At 46.8% G+C, this 25,000-nt stretch overlaps 1 protein-coding gene across 1 annotated transcript in view; it reads right to left on the bottom strand.

The window, feature by feature from the left end:
- adamtsl3 (ADAMTS-like 3) overlaps window positions 1-24,471 on the bottom strand; it is a 185,553-nt gene extending 161,082 nt beyond the window's left edge. The window contains exons 1-3 of the mRNA XM_085356359.1: window positions 24,238-24,471; window positions 22,926-23,029; window positions 583-696 (exon numbers count right to left, since the gene is read on the bottom strand). Of these exons, the coding sequence (XP_085212485.1) occupies window positions 583-696; window positions 22,926-22,991 (180 nt within the window). The 5' untranslated portion in view covers window positions 22,992-23,029; window positions 24,238-24,471. The remainder of the gene's footprint in view (window positions 1-582; window positions 697-22,925; window positions 23,030-24,237) is intronic.
- Window positions 24,472-25,000: the final 529 nt, after the last annotated feature.

The raw sequence follows: 25,000 nt of genomic DNA, 5'->3' as shown, positions 1-25,000 counted from the left end.
TCCCCTCGCAGCTCAGCGCCGTTCCCGCGGGCGTAACACGCTCAGGAGTCATGTTTACATGTCTCTTGAGGAATGAAGTTCATCCTAAGCTGCACCAACTTCTACTCTCTTCCATTCTAGAGCCGAATCTCTCTGTGACGAACTCGCCAACATCGGAGCGCATCATTAGAGGCGGGACTCACCCGCAGTTCACAAAACTGCACTCGCGATACGACATTGTTGTGATGTTGCTGGTGTAGTGGTCTCTCTGTGGGTTTTTTATTGTTTTTTGACGTGTTTGCTTCTCTGGACTGTGAAGAGCTCGCTGCATGATCTACACAAAGTAGGAGAACAGAAACATATTCCATCCATGTCAGAAGCAAACTACAGCTGACCTCCAGCATCAACTAGAAACACCAGAAACTGTCAGAAAGAAATATCTTATTGCTTCAGCCGGACCGGCTCTATGACACGCACACAAACACACAAGCGCTGTAAACCCCATCTGCATGCATGAACAGCCTGAACGCTGTCAGCTTCACTGACGATCAGCGGCTCAGTTCACGGTGTGCAGCACGCAGCAGAGAGGAGCGGGTGACTCACCTGGTCGTCGTATCTGTAGGTCAGGAAGTGATCCTCTGTGGCGTCCTCCATGAAGCTGCCCTGAGGTGAGAGCGCGAACTCTGGCAGGAACACTGCAGTCTGACTCTCTGAGCACTGACAGCGCACACACACACAGACACACACACACACACACACACACACACACACACACACACACACACACACACACACACACAGAAAGAGGATATCAGTGAATGTGTAAATCTGCAGTTCCTCCAGTGTCCAGCAGAGGCTCCACGTTTAAAGTTCATAGAAAAAAATAAACATGTTTACAGGCGGATACACAAACTGTTCAGATTGTTAGTGCTTAAAGTTGGGGGCGTGGCCTCTTTGACTGACAGGTGGATGGTGACACAGGTGTAGCTGCTAGCTGTCTGCTAGCTTCCCCTGAGCTGGACCTCTGCACCGTGTTTGTGCTGTTGGAGCCTTTTAATGACATCATGTGACCAATAACATGGCTGCTGTGAGGTCACTGCACTAACAGACCGTCCACAGTTTTGGTGAAATATATTTAAACCTTTGTTGCACAGGAAGTTTGAGTTTTTTCTGTGAGAAATCTGAGCACCCATTAAGGTTGTGATGTTGACTCTTGCATGCGTTCAAACTGTTTGCTTCCTGTGTGCACAGGAACACGTGTGAGCGACCTCGCTGAACACATTTCCAACCACTCTGAGACCGACTTCTCTAACTGGGGGCATAAATCTGAGCCTGAGATACAATCTGCTCCTCATGGGTGTGAATTAATCTCCCTGCTGCTCTCTGCTCGCTCTTTATCAGTCCTGCTTTTATGCTTCAATATTCTTCATTACTTTGACGTATGAAAGGCGAAAGTCTCACGCTGGATCCTGAATGATAAGCATAACCCAGAGTCTGAGCAGGAGAGAGCGATAATCGGTGTAACAGGGGTGGAATCTGTGCTGCACACAGAGCAGATGGAAATAACTGGCGTGTGGCATTTACAGAGCTCCCTGGAGAGGACGGGGGGGGGGCAGTGAGACTGTGAGAGTGCGAGCTTCCAGGCCACTCGAACTGTACGAGAGCGAGACGATCCACCGTTGAGATTAGTGGGAGTGGCGTCTCCTGCAGGCTTTTAAAGCCACTTAAGAGACAGACGCAGCATAAGAGCCACCGCTGTGCGTTTCCCCGAGGAGCCGGCGAGGACACACCTTCATCACTCGCCAACCTCTCCGCTCGCTTTCACACTAATCCACGTTCTCTTTATTAACACAGTTGAGGAGAATTTGGCCAAAGATGTTTGCACACGGTTCTGTATAGAAAAACAATGTATGCAGTTTTCTGTAAATCTGTTTGAGAGTAAAAACTGTCCAAATGACCACGTCAGCCGCCATCTTCAAAGACGACAACAAAACAGCAAAAAGGCGGAGTCAGTCTGCGATCAGCCTGCTGCATCTTTGCCTCTGGATCAGGTCAACGTGCTGTGTGATGATATGGTGATTAACTGACAAATCAGGGGGAAACTTACCGCTGCACCAAAACAGAAAACTGCATCTAAATGAAGAGAAACTCAAACATCGCACATGCACATGCAAATTTGCAGCTGAGCAGCCGCCATCAAGTCATCGAAATAAGCCGTGGAGACCAAGAAACAAAGCCTCTGTAACCAAGCAACCAATTATTTTAACATATTCTTCATTGTACATAATCAAACAAATTTGTTCTATTATTAAAATCAGTAAATTTACCAGATCCTGACCGAACGTCCGACTCGGACTGACGGTGTCTGCGTTCAGAAATCAGACTGTTTGGAGATAGGCTGTCGCCCATCAGGTGACCTGTGACCTTTCAAAAACCGAGCTTGAAGACATGCTGCACGTGAACAGCCACTTAGCAGATACACCTGCGTGTCAATTTGAAGCTCCTACGTCGCCTCGTTTTCGACTTATCGCGAACACACCGTGACGACGACGCCCGCCCGGCAGGGTGGCGAGAACACGCGTCAGCCTTTTACAGCTGAGGGGTAGAAATCTCCAGAAGGTGAGAATGATGTCTGAATAGTTTTTGGGGGGTTGGTGTCAAAAAAACAAAAGAAATACTGCAGCACATTAAAAGGGCTCGAGCCTCATCCAGCGACGGCGACGCCCGGAAACACGGTCGATACGTCAGCGTAATGCTGCCCTTTTTTCCCCTTTCAGTGTCTGATTAGCGACTGTACCAGAGATTACATGACAGCTGTTGGTTCTGATTTATTGTTCCAATCAAGGTCGGCATGAGCAACACCGGTGGGCCCGACTGTCTCCCTGAAAGTGGCGTGATTTGTCATCCCAAACGAGGACTATCTCCATATTAGGCCACACACACACACACTGACAGAAAGTCAAGCTGTCCTGCTGTGAGTTACTGACTCGTAGCCGTGCAGCGTGGCATAGGGCCGCTGCTCTAATTGAGTTTACACACCAGTGGAAGGAGAGTGTCAGGACAGCCGTCACACTTGCAGCTCCCTGCGGCGGCCGGTTCACGCTGGATCGCCGGCTCACTTCAGAGGAGACAGGGCTGGGATAATAACACAAGGAGGGCATCCGCCATCCCAAAGGGCTGACCCACTGTGCCAGAGGAGGCAGCTGCTGCACAGCGTGGGATGGATTATTTGTTAAAGTCAGAAGTGAAACTCTCGTGCAGCAGGTCAGAAATCAACGCTCGGGGGGGTTGGAAGAGCAATCTGTTCGGCTTCAGCGGCTGACCTCAAATACTTAAGCTTCTGAGACGTTTTCAAGGTCAGGTCCTTTAAAAATGTATCATCCCCTTGTTCATGAGAACTCTCTTCTTACTTTTAATCAACTGAAAAGCAAGTTTGGTCTGACCAATAAGGATTTTTTGAAGTACTTTCAGGTAAAGCACTATATTACTTCTAAATTGAAGGATTTTAATGGAGGGTTTGGTCTTTCTCCTATAGAATCACTCATGGTAAAAACTACCCAACTAAAATGTATCACTAAAAAGATTTATAACATTCTGTCTGATCTTAGAATGGATAACTCTAACAAAATCAAGGGCCAATGGGAATCAGACGTAGGCGCTATAGATGCTGAAGCTTGGGATGAGTTGTGTTGTCGTCCTTTTAAAGCCTTGGCATCTAATTCTATTTGGGAAAGGCAGTTTAAACTTATAAATAGGCTTTATATTACACCTGAGAAGAGACACATAATGTATCCAGCTTTGCCTAATCTCTGTAACAAATGTCAGTCTGCTGTTGGTTCCTTTTTTCATTGTCTGTGGAGCTGCCCTGTTATTCTACAGTTTTGGAGATCACTCATAGATAAGCTATGTACTATATTTAATTGCCGACTGCATCTGGGTCCAAGGACTTGCTTGTTAGGACTGAACGATGAGCTACCTGCCGGCTTTCGCAGCAAAGATCTCCTTCACATACTGCTGCACTACGCTCGAAAGTGCATTATGGTACTGTGGATTTCTGATAAGGCCCCATCTGTCAACCAGTGGCTACAGTCTGTGATATGTATCATGCCAATGGAAGCCTTCTCTACGGCACTTAAGGACAAACCTTTCCTTTTCTATCGCATATGGGACCCTTTTTTGGCCCACCTGGACACTCCTTCTGCTCAGAGGTTGAAATCGGGCTTACGGGATTTAGCCTGGCAACAAAGGGACGATTGTTTTTCATTGTTTATGAATATTGCTGTTGGCTTTTTCTTTCTGCCTCCCACGTCCTGCTATACATGTAGATGCATCTTTGTCCTGTGTATGTATATGCTGGTGACTGCTATTTTCCTGCTTTGCAATTAAAAGTTCAATAAAGAAAAAAAAAAAAAAAAAAAAGGAAAAAAATGTATCATCCCAGCAACATCAGCCTGTCCTCGCTGGATCAGGTTCTTTACGCTGCTTTGAGTTACTTTAATCATGTACGGAGCTGCCACGTGCACCGTTTACTGCTAACTGATAACATTCATGTCTCTGTGTGTTCTCATCCATCATTGAGAGCTTAGAAAACATGGAAGTGTTGTTCATAATAAAATATTCATCAGGTTTCTCTAAAAAGGACCTGAGATGTTCCCCACAGTTCACCCTCTGTCTCTTTAAGGCCTTCTTTCCTCTGATTGGCTGCCCCTCACCTGCTACTAAAAACATCAAATATTCTTCTTGAAACAAACTGATGATGATGATTACAACGTTTTACTTTGGACATATAAAAGAAACAAACAAAAAAATACAAATACATAGTATGGGCAGAAATCTGTGCCATCAGAAACTGAATTGGAATAAGTTAGCCCAGAGCAGGGGACAGCTGAGAGATCAGTGGGCTGGAAAAGCCAGAGAGTAAAGCTGAGTTTTTTAGCCTCGACCTGAAAGCAGAAATGGACGGCGCTCTTTTTATGTCAAGCGGTAACTGATTCAAACCGTGGAGCAGCGACTTCAAAGGATCTGTCACCTTTTTGTTTGAGGCGTGACCTCGGGCCGTAGGACACGAGAGACCGAGAGCTGAATGACTCGGACCATTAAGAGCCTTAAAAAGCACAGAAAAATCTTCAAGTGAATTCTAAAATGGACAGAGAGCGAGTGCAGCGAGGCCGACTCTCTGGTGATGTGACCGTAAACAAAGCTCTGCTGCACCATCTGCAAACGAGCTAAAAGAGACGGACGTGTACGAACGGCACGGATGACCTTTTCCAGATCATGGAAGATCATGAGTTTGGTGAAAACTAGCGAAGAATCCACTCATGAAGCTGAATAAATAAAACTGAAAGCAGCATCATTGAGTCCACCAGCTTACACAAAAACTAGACCCACTGAAAGCTGCGTCATTCATGCAGAAGGTGGATAACGCTGCATTAAACTGTATCCAGTAAACCCCACCCCATGGTGAGCACGCCGCTAACAGCTGAAACAGCTTTCAGTCCAAATCCAGCTCTCGTGTCTCAATCACGAAGTAAACGTCCCAGAAAGGGACGCTCCAACTAAAAAGGCCATTTGTAGCAGTCCGGGAAGACGAGGACAGCTCCACCCACAGCAAACGTCAGGATCAGCTCCCGCTCCCTTCAGGAACTTTAAAAGTTTCTATTTTCTCCCCTCTGATGGATTTTCACTTATTTCCATCAACACACATAAAAATGTGTCCTTTATTTAATTCAGCAAACAAAGCTGCCTCCTGTTAGATAATCTTTTCTTATTATAGAGGCTGAAAGAGCGGGACGAAAGGCTTTGATCTCATCACATCTATTTTGACCCTGAGCCAATCAGAGTGCGCCGCCCCCTCTGTGTTTGTGCAGTCGTGTTATAGATATTTCAGGTCTTATTGTGACGAAGATGGTTTTTACTTAAGGAGGAGAAAGTTTTCAGTCACCCAGAATGATTCGTATCCATAATTAATCCAGACATACGACTCTGATGCAAGACCACAGGAGTGTGTGTGTGTGTGTGTGTGTGTGTGTGTGTGTGTGCGTCTGTGTGTGTGAGTCTGTGTGTGTGAGTCTGTGTGTGTGTGTGTGTGCGTGTGTGTGCGTCTGTGTGTGTGAGTCTGTGTGTGTGTGTGTGTGCGTGTGTGTGTGTGTGTGTGTGTGCGTGTGTGTGTGTGTGCGTGTGTGTGCGTCTGTGTGTGTGAGTCTGTGTGTGTGTGTGTGTGTGTGCGTCTGTGTGTGTGAGTCTGTGTGTGTGTGTGTGTGCGTGTGTGTGTGTCTGTGTGCGTCTGTGTGTGTGAGTCTGTGTGTGTGCGTGTGTGTGTGTGTGTGTGTGCGTGTGTGTGTGTCTGTGTGCGTGTGTGTGTGTGTGTGCGTGTGTGTGTGTCTGTGTGCGTGTGTGTGTGTGTGTGCGTGTGTGTGTGTCTGTGTGCGTGTGTGTGTGTGTGTGTGTGTGTGTGTGTCTGTGTGTGTGTGTGTGAGTCTGTCTGTGTGTGTGTGTGTGTATGTGTGTGTGTCTGTGTGTGTGTGTGTGAGTCTGTGTGTGTGAGTCTGTGTGCGTGTGTGTCTGTGTCTGTGTGTGTGTGTGTCTGTGTGTGTGTGTATGTGTGTGTGTCTGTGTGTGTGAGTCTGTGTGTGTGTGTGTGTGTGTGAGTCTGTGTGCGTGTGTGTCTGTGTCTGTGTGTATGTGTGTGTGTCTGTGTGTGTGTGTGTGTGTGTGAGTCTGTGTGTGTGAGTCTGTGTGCGTGTGTGTCTGTGCGTGTGTGTCTGTGCGTGTGTGTCTGTGTGTGTCTGTGTGTGTGTGTGTGCAGTTTTCTGTCTGTGTTGAAGTAACGAAGAGTGAAAGAGCCATCCTAATGAGGGCCATTTATTTCCATGAACGGTCTTCTGTTAATGGGTGATGAGTTTGGGTGCATTACCCAAACTCAGGCCATGAATGGTTAAGTTCACGCTACACTGTCTGAGATTTCAGTTGCACAAGGAGGAGGAGGAGGTGAAGGAGGAGGAGGAGGAGGTGAAGGAGGAGGAGGAGTTGCTCCCGTAGCAGAAGGAATCCTGCAGGTCGACTTTATCTTCAGGGCCGAGCGGCGCTTTTATTAAACTACTCGGTTCAGCTGAATGTAACAAACTATGTGAAGATGTCACTACACACTCACTAAAACCTCCACAGCATCACATCACGGTCGAGCCAGAGGACTTAAAAAGGGCCGGCCTGGCTGAGAGCATTGCTCACGCTGGGATGCTTCAGACTGAAGTCTCATTAACGTTTTATTTTACTCGGGCAAATCGCCGCAGGCCACAGAGTCAAATGTGGCCACTCACTCCTAACATTCACCTCTGAACATCCACCAGGTCGCCAGTGACCTGCTCAGGATCAGGTCCACGTCCATCCTTCATGTGCAATTTTCATCCCTATGACCTGATTTTGAAGGTAACGTCTTCTGGTGCCTAAAGCTGTTCTTGTTTAGCATGTGGCTAATAGGAACCCAATCCTGACGGGTTCTCCGGTGATGTGGAGGATGAAGCAGCCACGCCCTACATGTATCAAAAGAATGACTGAGCATGCTCTGTTCGTACTCCTAATCTGATGCACCGCCTTCAGGTGTGGAAACCGTGGACGCAGCCCTGACGGCAGCTGCCGATCCTTCACGTGAAAATCCCAACGTCAGCGATGAGAACAGGACTCCAGTCAGAGCTGTAAACATGGAGCCTGTACGTGTGCAACAAGATGACCTTTAATGGATATTCTCCCAATTTAAACGGGATAATCCGGTTTTTATGTGATGATTTCAGGAATGTTTTGTTCCATTTCATTTATATTAAACCAAACAGTTCCTCAGGACTCCAGGTTTGACATTATGCTGGACGGTATGGACCAATCACTTCGTAGCTCACCCAGCTCATCATCCTTCATTTTTCACAAGTTATAACATATGTGCCTTGTTTGGATGAAGACATATGAGAGGAGAAGTGATTCTTCTGACACCTCGCCAACACATAGCTCACCTGTCCCTCACCTGGACAAGCTAAAAGCGATTTCCTGTATTAACAAGGTATTTTGACAATAAGTCAAAAGAACTTTTATTAAAAAACGCTTATGAAAAACAAAACATGAGGACATATAAAAAGGCTTTGGTTGGTTTCATGAGCTATAATAACAACTGTGTCCTGTGTGCTTTAGTGCAGACAGCTGTTGTGTGTCACAGCAGCTGTAAATGTCTGCGAGCTACAAATGACTGTTTTTGTGAGAGAACTCATTTCCTTTCTTAATGTTTCGTTTACACAACTCAACAAAACTTTGTCGTCTGTTCCCAAAAAATGTCACAGCAACATTTGGCAACCTTCACAGTTTGAATTATTATTTACTATTGGAGCGGCGCTCTGTCGTCCTCCATGCTGCAGGAGAGGGGGGACAGAGGTGCGGGGGGGCTGCACAGCAGGAGACATGGATGGGTCTGAAAGGTGAAGCCAAAGCAGAAGCGCCTTTAAGCTGCGTTCTTTTTAGTGTCCAGCAGGGGGCGACTCTGCTCACCTGATGGCTAACTGAGGAGTTAATCTAGTGTCAGCTCTGATCATAAAACTGATGAAGCAGCTATGTATGACAAAATGTTGTTGCCCTGTCACTACGGTCAGTTAGATCCACCCCTTGCATCACGGATAGTTACTGACCTGTCATCATCACCCAATGAGAGCGCGATGTCCTCACAATCTGACCTGCCTCTCACTCAGACACATTTTGGTATCTTAAAGTCGACCTATTCTGCTCATTTCCAGCTTTGTGTACTTTGTGTTTTTGCTATCATAGCTTTGCATGATTTTACGAGCTCAGCAGCCCATCCTCGGTCTGAAATGAGCAGTTTTAGCCTGTCCCGCTTTGAACAAACATTCTTCCGAATGCCAAACACCAGGTTTGAATAATAAGATGTGCTTGAGATGACGTATTCAGGATATCAGCTCTCTATGACATCACACAGATGTAAGAGTAGAAAAAAACAATGATAAACAGAGTTCAGAGTGTTCCCACATAGCAAAATTGGTATGGCCCAGATCTGGCCCACAGACCGCAAAGAATGACGGCCCTTTGGTGGCCCAGAGGTGGCCCACACATGGGCCAGCACAAGGCCAGTTGCAGACACACTGCTGGCCCTGTGCTGGCCCAGAACAGTTTCAGCTCTGGCCCCAGATGTCAGCCTAATGTGTGCCTTAATCAAGCCATGTAATAACAACATGTGCTGGAACATAATAGTGCAAAAGTAACATGACGAAACTCTGTTCAGACAGTGAATGGACTGATTCTTTACTGCTCTCCCGGATTACCCAAAGTGCTCTACACAACACATTCACACACTTTCTGTAAACTGAGTGTTTCCTGACTACATTCACACTCCTGGCATGCAGACTGGAGCAGCCAAGGATCAAATCCCTAACCTTCTGATCAGTAGGTGACCTGCTCTACCTCCTTAACTACAGCTACCCGGTGGTAAACATGAGTAAACCGTCACTAGGTTTTGGATAAAGTGTACACTCACAAACCTGTCCAACCTGCATTTGAAACGTTGGCTACCATACCAGTATAGTATTGCAACATGGCATTTGGGTTTTCTAACTAAAATAGGAAAATACCAACATAAATAGAGCCATCATTGCCAGACCTGGCCCACATCTGGTTGACATACACTCTGCCATGACACCAGTCAGTCAAAAGTGCCAACTTGATGCCGGATCCAGGCCAGACCTGTTTTCTAGGAGCCTGGGCCACATAACCCAAACCACAATCAGGCCAGATGTGGCATGCCATCACATAAACAGTGCCATCTACGCCAGGCCTGGCCCATATCTGGATGACATACCACTTACCACGCCAGAGGTCAGCCAGCAGTGCCGGCTTGACACCAGATCCGGGCCAGACCCGTCTGCTGCGTGGGTTAGCTTTACAGTACATGCACCGACCTCGTTATTAGAGACGCCGGCCATGTTCAATACAAACACTCATGACTGGAACAGGAAATAAGGAGGAGTGCACGGATTATGGCCAATTTCCTTGCTTTGCTTGAAAGGACTACACACTCGACACACTCTACACAAGCCAAATCACATTAAATGTTATCATCTTGTTGACCTGCATTTGAGCAGGACCCAGATTAACCCTATGTGGAAACCCTTCAGCAGGCTAACCCAGATTAGAGACGCAGGGAATCTTTTAATCTTCACATCACCAGGAAGTCTTGGACAGCAGTGGCGTGTCTAGAAAATTTTTGTTGGGGGGGCCAGGTAGGGGCACAGATTTGGAGAAGGGTGGCAGATTTAATTGGCAGATAATGTTTTAAAAAAAAAATTCTACCAACCATTAACCATAATTCAATAATCCTATAAACCTAATAACCAAATGCACTTTTAACTCTTATTAGAATGAGATTTTAACCACTACGGTGCAAAGTTTTTAGATACTGCGTTGATAAAGTACAAGAGATACAATCAGTGCTTTGTCAGTGTTTACTCAGCATTCAAGGACATCAATATTTGCATAGTATTTTTACTGACATATAGTGCACATATGTTTTGGGCAAAAACATTTTTGAATATTAAAATACGAACATTTGTAACAAACAATTGACAAATTAGCCAATGCAAAACTTTATCTGCCTGTTAAAAAAAGAAGATAATCTTCTCACAAACTGGTGTTTGATTTTGAAACAGGAAAAAAGTGGAGAAACAACTGAAAAGACTAACATTTGAATAAAACCTGAAAGCAAGTAAATACTTTCTATGCTGCCTTATGGTAAACTTTGGTAATATTGATAAAGAACAGCACTGGCTGATGATGAAATACAGTCAGCTGGCATGGTGACACTGCCAGTATAACCTGCAGGGCTGGACTGGGACAGAAAATCGGGCATTTTGACTACTGACCGGCCCACCAGGTATTAAAGCCATAAAGACTTTGAATGAAAACAAACGCTGTGGTGACACTGATGTACAGTCTTTTTGGTATATGTATGATTTCTATACATTTTATGTCAGATAAAAACTTTGGTTGTAAGATTTAGATAATTATTTAATAAAAGCTAGATATTTAAATTGAGAATAAGAAAGAAAAGTATTTCTTTGTGCCCCCCTCTCCCTGTTAATGCCCTACATGCCCCCCTGGCAAAACTTTGCTAGACCCGCCCCTGCACAGTTACCAGCTGTCAGCTACATAAAAAAGGATCCTGGTGTTATTTGTCTCTCAGAAACAGTTCATAACTTCAACTCATTCATGTCACCTAAAAGGTAAACCTGTTTCTCCATCACCTGTTCAGCTCTGATGATTCAGTAAGGACATCTCCTGGTTTCATGTTTCCCTCTCACCACATATCCAAACTGACATCATGACCAGCAGCTTTACAGCTGTGGCTCCAGCAAACATCAGCTGATACTAGAAATTAATATTAAATACATTCTAACAACAGCTGATCAAGCTTAAACGTGCTGCTGTTGTTTAGCGCGACATCTGCTGGTTTCCTGTTTCTGGCGCAAAGTGGGCGATAAATAAACAAGAGAGAAAAGCCGATCAGCTGCAATAATTCTTTAAGTGTTATTTTTTCCTTGGTATTCTAATTTCACCGAAGTTTACTAAACTCAACAAACTTAATATTACTTACCGGGACATTTATTCTGTCCTCATTTTCTTTCACCGAAAAATTGTTTCCTGCAGTGCCTCTTTCGTGCTTGGCTCTCCTACCTTTGCTAACGTGATGCACATAGCGCAGAAGCCGATGCTGCATTCACTTACACTCGGATATCTGAGCGTCACCGTGAAAACATAATCGGACATTTGATATTTGATTGAATTTTATTGTTTTGCCTTTGGGGTGGCACCTGGGGTGGCCAGTCTGGTTGGGGGGGTGGCCTGTGCTCCCCCCCCAGGCCACCCCGCTGGACACGCCATTGTTGGACAGCCACAGATTACATCTTTAATATCACCCGAAGAAAGTCCAGAGGTGAGCATGTGTGTGTGTGTGTGTGTGTTTACACCCTCCGCTGCACTTTAAGTGAATCCTAACACAGCTCTCTCTTCAGATAATTAAGAGATACTTGAAGATATGAGAACCCTGGAGAGAGCCATAAATAGAGCACATGGGAGAGCGGGTGCTGGAGAGATGCTGGATTAATTGAGGGCGAGCTGGCCCTCGCCGCCTCATTGTGATCCACTTAAAGCTATAACCAAACCTTCTGGAACATCTTATCAGACCGACGCTGCAGGTCACAGGAATGCCAAGCGGCCGAACTGAATTCAGAGCAGCTGCTCTGAATCACGAGTGAACTTTCAGGTGTGAAAAGCCAATCGTCTTCAGCCTGCTTTCTTTTTAGTGTCCAGCAGGGGGCGACTCCTCTGGTTCCTATTCTGATTGTATAGAAATGTGAAAATGAGCCTGTGCTCAGCTGATCTGCACACCTTCCTGCTGACCTCACAGTGTCAGTCTGAAGTTTCAAGTCTTACTAATTAAAACACGATGAGAGCGCGACTTTTAAAAAAGGTGATACAGCAGGAATGTGTTACCGTACAGTGGCAGTCAGATCCACACCTCGCTTTTCACGTCTCATTTTTAAAATGGTGAAATAGCTAAAACGTTGCTTTTTAAAACATTGCGGCGAGATTTCGGTGGCCGATGGAAGACGTCACACACGCTTGGTTTCTGCCCGATCGCTGGAGGTCCCCTCTATAACCGTGGGAGCTTCTCCTGAGAACATGAAACACCCTGAGATGACTGACAAAATCCGTCGTGGTCTCATTATCGAACGCTAGCTGTAAGTCAGGGAAAGCAGCCTCTTTACAACATTTTCACAAATAAAGAAGCTTCTTCTGCTCTTTTGGACATAAAGGCAGATATTCAGAGTAGCTGCAGGATTACTGCAGCTCACAGGTCCTTTCTTTAGACAAACTAAAAAAAATCCAATTATGCTTCAGTCGAGACAAACGAGACAGCGATGGAGGTGCAGAAGAAGTCGTTTATCACAGAGGCTGAGGTGGAGAGCCGATGATCGCTCTGACTTACTGCATCGCAGCTGTGTTCTTACACCTCATTTCACTTCTGAAGCTATTATTAAATATTCTGAAAAATAAATCCACGCTTGTCTGGTTTGCAAAAATGTGCATGCTTATGCTTCCTGAGCTACTTCGCTTTATTTGTGGTGTGATTTTGACTTTCGGCACTTCAGTTTTCATGTCCTCAAATTATCTTCCTCCTCTTTGCAACATGATGCAGAATTGTTGCATGAAAGGCTGAAAGCCGCGCGGTCAGAATATTCTCATCACGATGCTTCGAGGCTGGTTTGAGGTTCTTCTCATGAAAAGCTGCCTTTGGTCTGCATCAGACAAGTCTACTGTTAGTGCTGTTTGGTCACGTTATCTTTGATCCATCTTTCCACAGCACTTTATTCCCAAAGCTCTTTGCCTGAATATTCACTGGCAAACTGCAGTTTTGCTCTAATGTTCTTTTTGGACAGCTAAAGCTTTTTCCTGGCGTTCCTCCTCTGCTGCTCATGTTGTAAGAGTTACCTGCAGATCCTGTGATGAACATCTGGAGGTCTTAGGCTATTTTTGCAGTCTCAGACTAGCACAGGTTTAAAACTGTACCGCTTGTAGATGGTTTCCGTCACAATGACGGGGGTAAGATGGCCTTCATCGATGCTCGCCATCCCAACGATTAAGAGCTCGGGTTATGAAACGAGCTACTACGAATGTTTTAAAGGGAAACCTGGAGATCCTCGTGGACCCGCCCTGCCCGGGACTCTCTATAAAAACCGTACCTAATTAAATCTGTTCTGTCACCCATTTGAGATCCTCTCCTTGTGCATTTCCACTAAACCAGCGGGTGAGGAGCAAGAGCAGGAGTATTTTAGAAGAATTTAAATTCATGGATTTAGTATTTTAGTATTTATTTATTTATTGTCATTGTCAAGAACAATGAAATTGCGTTTGGGGCTTCCATACAACCCAAAAAAAAGAAGAAAATAATAAATACCCCTTAAAACCCAAGTGTACATATTTAACCCAGTGTGACTCCAATGCAATAAGACAATCCTTAGCAATAATGTTCGTAGAAATTCAGACAAAGACCTGAGAAACATGACAAAATACAACAATGCAACCCATTCAATATTATTGTACTGTGAGATATGATATCAGATATGATAGTTATCTATTTAAGAAAGAGGGGGGGGGGGGCAGGAGGGGGAAGAGAATAAAGATATGATGCACCAATGCAGACCAGTTCATTGCTATTAAGAAGTTGGATATGGTTATTGTCCGTGAGAGGGGGGCAGAGAGTTCAGGAGCCTCACAGCCTGTGGATACAGGCTGTTGGCCAGTCTGGATGTTCTGGCCTGTATAGACCTGTACCTTCTCCCTGAGGGCAGCAGATGGAAAAGGTGGCGCGCAGGGTGATGTTGGTCCCGCAGGATACTGTGCACCCTCCTCAGACAGCGAGTGGGGAAGATATTACTGATCTCTGGCAGACTTGTTCCAATAATTCTGCCAGCTTCTTTCACCACCCGCTGGAGTGCTTGCTGATCGGCCTTGGTGCAGCTGGGGAACCACACTAGAAATCCATACGTCAGAACGCTGCTGATGGCACAGTTGTAGAAGTTCAACATCAGAGATCTGGGAATGTGTGCGCTCCGCAGTCTCCTCAGGTAGTAGAGGCGCTGTTGGGCCTTCCGTACAACTGAGGTGATATGGTTGCCCCAGGACAGGTCCTCGGTCACAGTTACCCCCAAGAATTTAAAACTGCTCACCCTCTCCACCGCCTCACTGCCAATGAAGAGAGGCAGATGGTCACATTTATCAGAGGCACTGACTGCAGGGACACTGAAGGTTTGTTTGTGCCATTATGAGAGGCTCTCCACAGACGGGAGGCGTGGGGTCCCATGAGGACACGGTGTAACGGCGTGCACCCCTTACGTGTCGTTAAAGAGAGGTCTGCAAAGGTTAGCATTTTATTAGGGAGGCCTGGAGAGCTTTTACTGCTCATCAAACACAACAAACTCAGCTCAGAGCAAACAGAGAGGTCGCTGCCGACGTTTAAAAGGCCTGAGACAGAAGAAAAAAAAAAGTGAGGAGACATAAACAGAAGAACGAGAGGATGAGGAAGAGGAGAGATTCAGCCCAGCTGACTGGCAGAGGCCCGGAGCAGAGGAGGTGCAGGGGAGAAACAGAGCTCACGGCTGGGAGTGAATGGCCACACTGTGTGTATGAAAGAGCTTTTCAGCCTCCTCCCAATCAGCACACACACACACACACGAAGCATGTAACTGTGGGGGTGAAGAGGTGACCCTGACGGCAGTTTGTGTGGTGTGGGCAGACACAGGGATCTTTTCACTCCTCACCTTTAGCTGAAATACCAGAGCTGACACTGAACCTGAGCTCCAGGAGGATGTGTGTGTGTGTGTGTGTGTGTGTGTGTGTGTGTGTGAGAGAGAGAGAGACACTCTGAAAAAGCTGCAGAGATGCAAGGACAAACACCCGAGCATCTTGATCACAATACAAACAGCGACTATGTTTTTAAACCTCCTATAGTCTCACACGTGGGAGATATTTGCAGTCCTCTGCATTTAACCCACTCACTCAGGGAAGCAGTGGGCAGCTACCAACCCAGCGCCCGGGCAGCAGTGTGCTCAAGGGTAGCGCAGGGCAGTCATTCGGTGGATTCAAACCCCCGACCTTCCAATGATGGGGCGACCACGCTACCTACTGAGCTATCCCTGCTCAGTATTGCTAGTATACTACTTTAAATACCTCATACTTAAATGCTATATGTTTATTATTTAGCTGCTGTTTTAATATTTTCTTTCTGGTCTTTTTTGACAGGGAAGAATCAACAGGAAAGGGGGGGGCAGACCCGATCCCGGGCCGGGCGCTCTCATGATGTGGCCCGCAGGCGCCCGCTTGATGCAGTGAGCTACGCAGGGCCCGTTAGTTAGACAGTGGGTTTCTGACTGTGACCAGTTTCTCAGGTTCTGCTGTCTCAAGCAGCAAACTGGTTATCAGCTCCAGGTGGGATTAAAACACTCACCTGTGCACACAAACATCATCGTCATCACGCTGATGTTAAGCTCATTTTTAGCTTCTCAGGATAGTTTTTACTGTGTAATCAGTGATCTGAGACAGCAGGTTCAACTGTTGTATTTGATTTGAACTTTTGTGCCTGACTTCAAAGGGCTGTGTGGGAACGAGCAGCAGCTGTTTGCACCTGCAAAGATGTCAGAAACGTCACATTTACACAGCGTACATACAGACGGGGTCTGCTGACCTCACCAAGTTCACAGCGTGGTTAAACCTGAGCCAGAAAAGGTGCAGACGTGTCTTTATTGCCACGGTTACGGCTCGCTCGCTGCTCGAGAGAAGCGTGGCATCAGCAGAGCCCCACAACCATTTTTCCTCACGCTCGCCGACGTCTGCTTAGAAAAAAGGCCGATCGTGGCTCAAGAGTTGGGAGTTCGTCTTGTAATCGGAAGGTTGCCGCTTCGAGCCCCGGCTCCGACAGTCTCGGTCGTTGTGTCCTTGGGCGAGACACTTCACCCACCGCCTACTGGTGATGGTCAGAGGGCCCGGTGGCGCCAGTGTCCGGCAGCCTCGCCTCTGTCAGTGCGCCCCAGGGTGGCTGTGGCTACAATGTAGCTGCCATCACCAGTGTGTGAATGTGTGTGTGAATGGGTGAATGACTGGATATGTAAAGCGCTTTGGGGTCCTTAGGGACTAGTAAAGCACTATATAAATACAGGCCATTTACCATTTATCGTGTTCAAAGGTGGGTGTCTGCCACGCCTTTCACCTGCTGAGAGCATCTTTCACAAAAGCAGAAATTATAAATAAGCAGAAAGTAGCGTCTGATTTGCTGAAGTACAGTCGTCCTTAACGCTCGTTTCAAATCTTACACCAAACATTTTAAAGGGGATCAAATCTGGTTTTTGATTGGCCCGTCCTACGACCCTCCGTTTCCTCCCTCAGTGACACAGACAGGTGCTGAGACTAAACCTGGATCGAGTGTCTGTGCTGTGCCGTGGAAGCTGTTTGGCTAGCGTGGCTTGGCTCCACATGCCCCATTACAGGGAAAAGTTTCTGCAACTCAATACAAAGTGATGATGAACTGTTTTAACCCTTCATGTTGCTGTAAGAGAAAGAAAGACAGAGCTGCAGCTCTCCGTCCTCCGTGTGCATTTTATTAAAGCTCTGCAGCTCTGCTGAGCTCTCCATTCTTACTTAAACACATTTATGCATCCCCTGATTTTAACCTTTATCTGTAACACTGCAATTACAAGCAGCTGCTTTCTAGTTGCTCCTTTAGGAGGTATAAATGCAAGGCAGCGGAGCAGAGAGCGGTCAGGGACACCGCAGGTTAACGAGTCAACGGCGAAGGTAAAAAACAATATGAAACTTAATAAAGCCGCACGTGAACTGGCTCGGTTCCCAGCCAGGAAGGAAGGAGAGAAAAGAGGGAGGAAGGAGGTCAAATAATAATAAACCCCAGAACTCCAATTGAGCAGAAAGACGTGAAAAGATAACCACATTCCCGTCGTAATGAATCCACTACTGAATAATAAACACGAACCACGCTGCGGATAAATAATGACCCGAACCCTGATGCTGATAACAGCTGACCGCATGGTCAAAATTTCATTATTCCAGATGGATATCTTAATTGTTCCTGCTCCGGGTTTGGGTTTCCTTTAAACAGAGCTGCCTCTGAGAGTGTGGGGGACGGGAGGTGGGATGATTGACACTGAAAGCCTGCTCCTAGCTTTGCCGCTATTGTTAGCGAGGATCTAATGGACTCTAATTTGTCAAAGTTTACTGAAATACCAACCCCAGCACAGGCCCTGGTGTCGGCTGCTTCCCCACAGCACAGACGAATCAAAGCTCTCCAACATTCTGCCCTCATGAGACTCGCTCGGCGCTTAAAGAGGCCCTGCTCATGCAGAGCCATGAACCCATCCCTGATGTACACCGTGATAAGAGCAGCTCCGCAGGCTCGGGTCGCAGACAGTTTTGTTCTTGTTAGGCTTTGCAAACTGGGGATTCCTGGCACACCAGCAGCTCCAGAGCCTCTCCAAGTTCAGCTTTGCTTATTATGCAGCTGTTAAATATCAAATTCTCATCTTCTTCTTAGAAGATTCGCTTCTTTTCACACACACAGGACTGCAAACAGAGTAAATGCCAAGAGGCGATCGCACATTTGTGGTGAACACTGAGACACAGATATTCTATCTTTACCTGCTTTTTCAGTCCTAATGGACTAAAACTTGGAGGCAAACTATGGTGGTCCTTTTTAGGAAGGACTGGGGTGCGTGCTCCATTTTCAGGGCACTGCAGAGGAGTCTCTCCCTTAGTAGAACCTCCAGTGGGACACTGGGGCACCTTACCGAGGACACCTGAGGGTGGGAGTTTGTCAAATCAGTCTGCAGGTGTTTTGTGTCCTGTGGAGGGTGCTATGAAGTTCTTCACTGAATCATCCTTGTTATTAATCTCTGGCTCTCGTCCACAGCATGTCTCTATCCTGTCTTCCTCTCTCAGATTCAACTCAGTTTCATTTATACAGAATCACAACAACAGTCGCCTCAAGGTGCTTTATACTGTAAGGTCGACCCTACAATAACACATACAGAGAAAAACCCAACAATCATATGACCCCCTATGAGCAGCACTTTGGCGACAGTGGGAAGGAAAAACTCCCTTTTAACAGGAAGAAACCTCCAGCAGAACCAGGCTCAGGGAGGGGCGGGGCCATCTGCTGTGATTGGTTGGGGTGAGAGAAGGAAGACAGGATGATGGCTGTATGATATGATAGGGGGTCATATGATTGTTGGCTTTTTCTCTGTATGTATTATTGTATTATTACAGTATAAAGCTCCTTGAGGCGACTGTTGTGATTTTGTGTAAATAAAGCTGAACTGAAATAGTTCTTCTGCCGCTCTATCGAGCGACAGCCTTCAGCTTGCATTGACGTGGTTTGCAGCCGAGTGCAAAGTTGCTAAAGCTGCATGTAAAAAGCGAGCATGTAGTTTAACTGCGATGACAACACAGCACACTTTCTCTCCTCTCAGTCTAAAAGACGAGCTCGGACCCTGCCTCCTCCTCAGCTCCACGTCTGTCCATTTATGGTGTGAAGTGGGTTCAGAAAAAGCAAAGGTGTGGAGGGAGAGAGACAAGTGTACTCACGAAGCTTTCTCCCAAACCTCGCGCTATAACAAGCCGGACTCTCCCTCTGTGCCCTTTTCCTTCCAGTCCTCGGCTCCTCTCTGCAGTTCCTCCACCTCTGTCATCATTTCTACACACAATGGCAGCAGCAAACTGCATTCCTCACAGCCATACCTCATAGCTCGCTGGCATCACAGACAATGCTGTTTTCAGAGCGGGGTGAAAGAAAGGGCTCGGTGATTTCGTCCGGTTGTTGTTTGTGAGCACATGGGGCTGGAGGGAGGAAGCTGGTGTGGGTGAGGGTGGGAGAGGTGGAAAAACTCAGAGTTTGTGATGTAGGTGAGCTGCATTTGAACAGCTGTCCCCACACAGAGGTTGAAGGATGACAGGAAGAGGCTGGTACCAGGAAGACCGGGCCCCGAGGAAGCAGACCAGCAGGCGCTCGTTCTGTCACTTTTTCTTTTACTTTCTCCTCCCCCCCCCCCAAAGCTCTGTCTTTCTATTGTTGCATCCCCCCCCCCCCCCCCCCCCATTGCATTTTAGTTACAAAACAAAGTGCTGCACAGTATCAGTGATGAGACGGGGTTACGTTAGGTCAAACCCAGGAAAAGGAAAAGGTCTGTGAACAGCTGAGGCTCTAAATCTTACAGCACGTCAACAGAAACACCCGGACAGTGAAAGGCAATCAGCCGTGATTGTGATTCCCACATCTGCCTGTGATAATCCATGCAGCCAGCCAAGCGTGCACCAACCCTCCGCCGCCAGCACCCCCAGTCTCATTTACAGCCAATCGCCCCCACCTTACATCCACTGTACCCAAACTGCTCCTGCACCCTTCCCTTAAAAAGTCAGCTTCACAACGGAAACTTTTTATTTCTGGCAGATGGAAAAGAAACGAGACTCACAGTCTGTGGAACATCAACATCTCAAACACACCTGTGCACTCTCTGCACTGACCCACACACTGAAACTCACACTGCCACTGATTCATATACAGAAAGCACAAAAAACCTTTGCTGATAGAAACACGTTTAAAAAACAGACTGATCACGTCTGTCGTCTGACTGTAGTGAAGATGAGCTGAACTAATGTGAAAACAGAAACACCAACGGGTCTGAGAAGGACAGCTAACACAGTTAACCAGAAGTAACTGACAAACAGATTGAAATAGGTAACACGGGTTAGTCTTGGTAGCCGGGGATCGGTCCGCCAGGGCCTCCGCTGACACATATTGCACCCACGTTAGCGTTACAGTTGCAACCACTGACTTCTGGAGCCAAAACAGACGATGAGACTGTGAGGCGTTATCAGCTAATGCTAGCTAGCTGCATCCATAGACTGTAAAGGGGCATCAAAATGCTCCAACAGCACAAACACAGTCCAGAGGCCCAGCTCAGCCACCTGTGTCACCATCCACCTGTCAGTCAAAGAGGCCACGCCCCTAATAATACAAACTTTAAGCCTTAATATAATTTAAACTGGCGAGTTAAATAAACTGTGCAGTTGTTATAAAGAGGGAATTATCCACAGAGACCAAGCAGTTTGTGTATCAGGCTAAGTTTTAACATGGGAGTCTATGGGGACTGACTCACTGCTCCCTCTGCTTAAACTTGCCTTAAATGCAAGTTTAAGGCTTCAAACTACGAAAAACAAAACTCACATAAACCCCAAATAAAGTCGAAGAAACAAAAAAGTGAGAAATTTTTGGGTCCCAAACTGCTGACATCACATTTTGGAAAATCACAAGAGGTTTTTGATTGATGGTGTACATTAATTTATTAATGATCATCACATTAATATGCTGTGTGCTTTACTGAGACAATGAGCACGAGGGTAACTTCCAGAACCAGAAAGCTGCAGCAGAATGATTCTATTGAATTTTGGAAAGAAATTAAAGCTGTCAACAATCGTAACATGCCTCTGTCATCCAGAATTAATGGGAAAGCATTATGGGGACCCTGCAAAATATATCACACGTTTCTAACAATGACAGTATCCTTGGCGGTGAACAAAGCGGCCCTGACACAATAACAGCAGAACATCTGCAGGGAGCCAACAAAAAGAATCTCAGCTTTACCTTCATCAGCTTCTCTGGACTGCTGCTTCTATCTCAGTGCTTCCTAACCAACATTCACACATCCAGACTCCCGAGGACGCATCGGAGGGAAACCTGGGTCACTCTCCTGCCCGTGCAGACTGAGAGCAGCCAACAACCTTCTGGTTTACTGCCACCCCATCTATCCGTCCATCCATTCATCCATGAATCTGTCCATCTGTCCATCCGTCTGCCACCCATCTGTCCATCCATTCATCATTCAATTCCATGCATTCATCCATGAATCCATCCATCAACACCTTAATAACTCTGTATGTTATTTATTAAATTACCAAAGGTCTGCTCACATGTGAGATCTAATTATGGAGGTCAGATGGAGCAGAGTACATCCACACCCTTTGAGTAACCTACAGACTCCACTAAGGTGGGATAGTGTCGCCTGTTCTCTTCATCTGCACTCGAACATTAAAAAGCAGAATGCTGGCTGTACGGAGGAGAGCCGTTTAAACACGTAGCTGAAGAAGTCATTGTGCCGTCACGCAGCATCTGAACCTACTGTAAGCGACACAGGCTGTTCCTCACGCTTCTGGAAACACTGGAAAACACAGTTTTCCATTTGTGTTTGGATCACTGACGATGGCACGTTTGTTTTTTACTGTAAACTTTCTCCAACACATGCAGCAGTTTAGCTTCTAACTGTTAGACATCCATCACTTTAGAATTTGTCCTGTTTGTCACAGCTCACATCTTGTACTGCTGCATTTTATGCCCAAGCCGTGAGCAGTGCTGTAGGTAGCACATCAGTCCTCTGCACCACCTACCAGCCTGCACATTAAACCTTAACATATTTATAAATCTTTGGGTTTTCTTTTGTACAGACACTGCGACTGCCTCCAGTTCAGCTCCACCTACAAAACATTTAAAAAGTCATGCTGCTGGAGGTACTTGAAAGGCTTTGATGTGCACAGGCCGGCTGACTTTTCCTGATTTTCACCGTTTTACACCAACATTTACGGCATTTACTGCATCGTTTCTTTCTTATTCAATCGGCTTCATTTTATGTTTAAAAACATAAAAGCATAAATTGCATCTGTCTCGATGAGCAGCCTGACTCAGCCTTCAAATCTAAACTTCCAGTTCACCAGAATAGCAAAGCGATCAATAGTAAACACTGCAAGGTTTGAAGTCCCAGCGCCCTGAAAATAGATGGAACAAATATCTGTTCTTCCCTAAAGGGTTCAGGCACAGCAGGGAACTCGGTAACAAAGTAAAAAATACAGCAATGTGTTTGTTTTTGCTCTCGCTAACACGCCAGCGGGTTCCAAATAAAGACCTCTTTGCAGAGCTGATCATGGAGAGCACCGGGTCCACAGCAGCCTGTTGTCAGGGATTAACCAGCTACTATATTTGCCAGAGAAAATCCTGCGCTCGCAATTGCTTCATATAAGGAGGTGACATTTACCCCAGCTCGTGCTCGTGTACAAAGACTGCAGCCGGCTCGCCGCTCTGCCCGGCAGCCTCTCGACCTGTGCAAACTATTTGATTTGGACGGGTCAGCTCGAATTAAGCAGCAGAGCTAACGTCAGAGGCTGTGTGCACAGCGCGTCTGAACCCTGACTTTCTCCGCTCTGATTGGCTCCATGTTTTTGTGGCCCAGTGAGGGTGATGACTGTATAAAAGTAGAATAAAAGTAGAACTCTGTCCACACTGCTTTCATTACCTGGACACATGGAAACATGAAGAAGATGAGGACAGTCCTGCAGAAGGTAAACGACTCCATCTTCATCTGGGTTTGCCCCCCAAATCGGGGTCTCTGTGCCCAACCTGTACAGGAAGTGGAAATAGCAGCAGTCAGCAACTACCAGTGAACAGGGCCGGGCTAAATAACTAACAAACCCCAGGGCAAAACCTTCCTGTGGGCCCCACAATTTCATCCACAACACTCTGTGTTTCCCACATGTAGACTTTACATCGGGACATTCTTCTATTCATTTTTATGATTTCACTGAAATTGATGACAGTCTTTTTGCTCTTATTTTGAAAATTTAGTTGCCGCTAACCAGTTAGCCCAGATCCTTCCTTTCTCACGTCTCAATCCTCTCAACCCACGGTTGGTTGGAGAGACTCCACAGACTACAGCTGCTCATGATGATGATGGGAGTTGCGGTTCTGTGGCTCCCCGTGGCTCTAGAGCAAGGACTCCGGCCACAGTAACCACAGAGACACGGGACACTCATACAGGAGCACAGTTACTGTCCCCCTCCATCCCTCTGCAACGAGACCCCGGCCTACACCCATCTTTTATGTACAGTCTATGTTTTGACGTTGTTGTACAGCTTAACTCTACGTCACTCCGTTTAAACCTCCACCTAACTACAGTTTTACTTCTCTTATCAGATGGAGCCTCGGTGTTGTGAAGGAAATAATCACTTCCGCTCGATTTGTTGTTGTCTTTGTGTTGTCGCCACACAGATCATTTCAACTAATTACGGTGCACAGAGTGAGGACGGTTTGCGCTCCGTACGGCTGCGGAGCCACTTTCTCACTTTGCCTCATAATTAATTTGGAATTAGACAAAGCTGCTTGTAATACAAACGTATCGATCCATAAAATCTCTGCGGTTCAAAGCTGGCATCGGGTTACTCGGCCACGGCTTCTTAAATAGATATGAGTGCAAACTCACGCTGAGCTCTGCGGACAGAACATCCAATAAAGCCGCAGTCAGCAGAAAATGAATAATGATGGAGAATCCCAGCAGCTGCTGTGATGGTGTCTGTGAACTGAAGCAGCAGCTCTCTCAGGCGCACACGGGCGCACTCACCTGCGCATTTGCGCCCCTCCGCGCGGGAGTGTTGCGCACTCTTTCCAACTTTCTAACCGCGAAGCGACGCGTCCGCACGGCCGCCCTGTGCGCTGGCTTTGCGCGCATCAGTAGCGCGAGCCCGGCTGGGCGGACGTGGGAGCGACCTGCGCGCGTGGACGCGTCTGAGCCGCGCCGCGTGGATTCGTGAAGGGGGAAACGAACACCTTACCTTCGGGGGAGACTCGTCCTGGGCTCCTATGCGCTCCTGTGGAGATGCACCATCGGGGGTACTCCAGTCCGCCTCGCACCGGGATCCGGTCCCGCCAAGTCTGCCCCGAGTCCACACCCCGAAGCAGAGACCGAAACGACCCCAAAGTACCGAGAGAGCCGCGCGGCGGGGCTCCGTGCCTCCGGGAAAGTGTCTCCGGGCTCCTAGCGGCGTGCAGCCTGCCTGCCTCGCTCTCACTGCCGAGGACCAGCGTGAAGCAGCACGTACACGAAAGCTGCAGCTTCCGCTCTGGACTTTCAAAATAAAACCTGTGGCCCCAACCCTCCCGTGTATGTGAATTGGGGGTGGGGGTGGGGGGTGTTAAAGGTACTTTTTGCAGTCACCCTCTGCAGAATTTCACTTTCGCCACCAGGGGGCAGCGTCTCAAAAAATATCTTTTATTGCAGATTTAATTTTTTCTTCCTGAGTTTCAGTTCAGGAAAAGCTGCAGCTGTTCGAGTGTCTTTAACTGTACGTACATCTACAGCACAGCTTCATTTATCCAGACTGACATTCGTCACTGCTCTGACACACACACACACACACAGGATGCCTTATTTAACTCTGATGTGTGAAGCAGATTCATGTTCTACGTATTAATGTATCTAGACTAGATGTTTGAAGGCTTCCAGTATTTGTTACTCATGTCCATTTCAGGGCCCACCGACTGCATTTGGACCCAGAGAGAGAGAAGATGCAGCCTCCACACAGAAAGGCCAGAAGG

This window comes from Diplotaxodon limnothrissa, linkage group LG1 (assembly GCF_057381915.1).
Source record: "Diplotaxodon limnothrissa isolate DT_005_m linkage group LG1, D_limnothrissa_male_GT1.1, whole genome shotgun sequence".
Classification (NCBI taxonomy): Eukaryota; Metazoa; Chordata; class Actinopteri; order Cichliformes; family Cichlidae; genus Diplotaxodon; species Diplotaxodon limnothrissa.
Note: the sequence above shows the minus strand (reverse complement) of the source record. Positions and strands in the feature narration are given on the sequence as shown.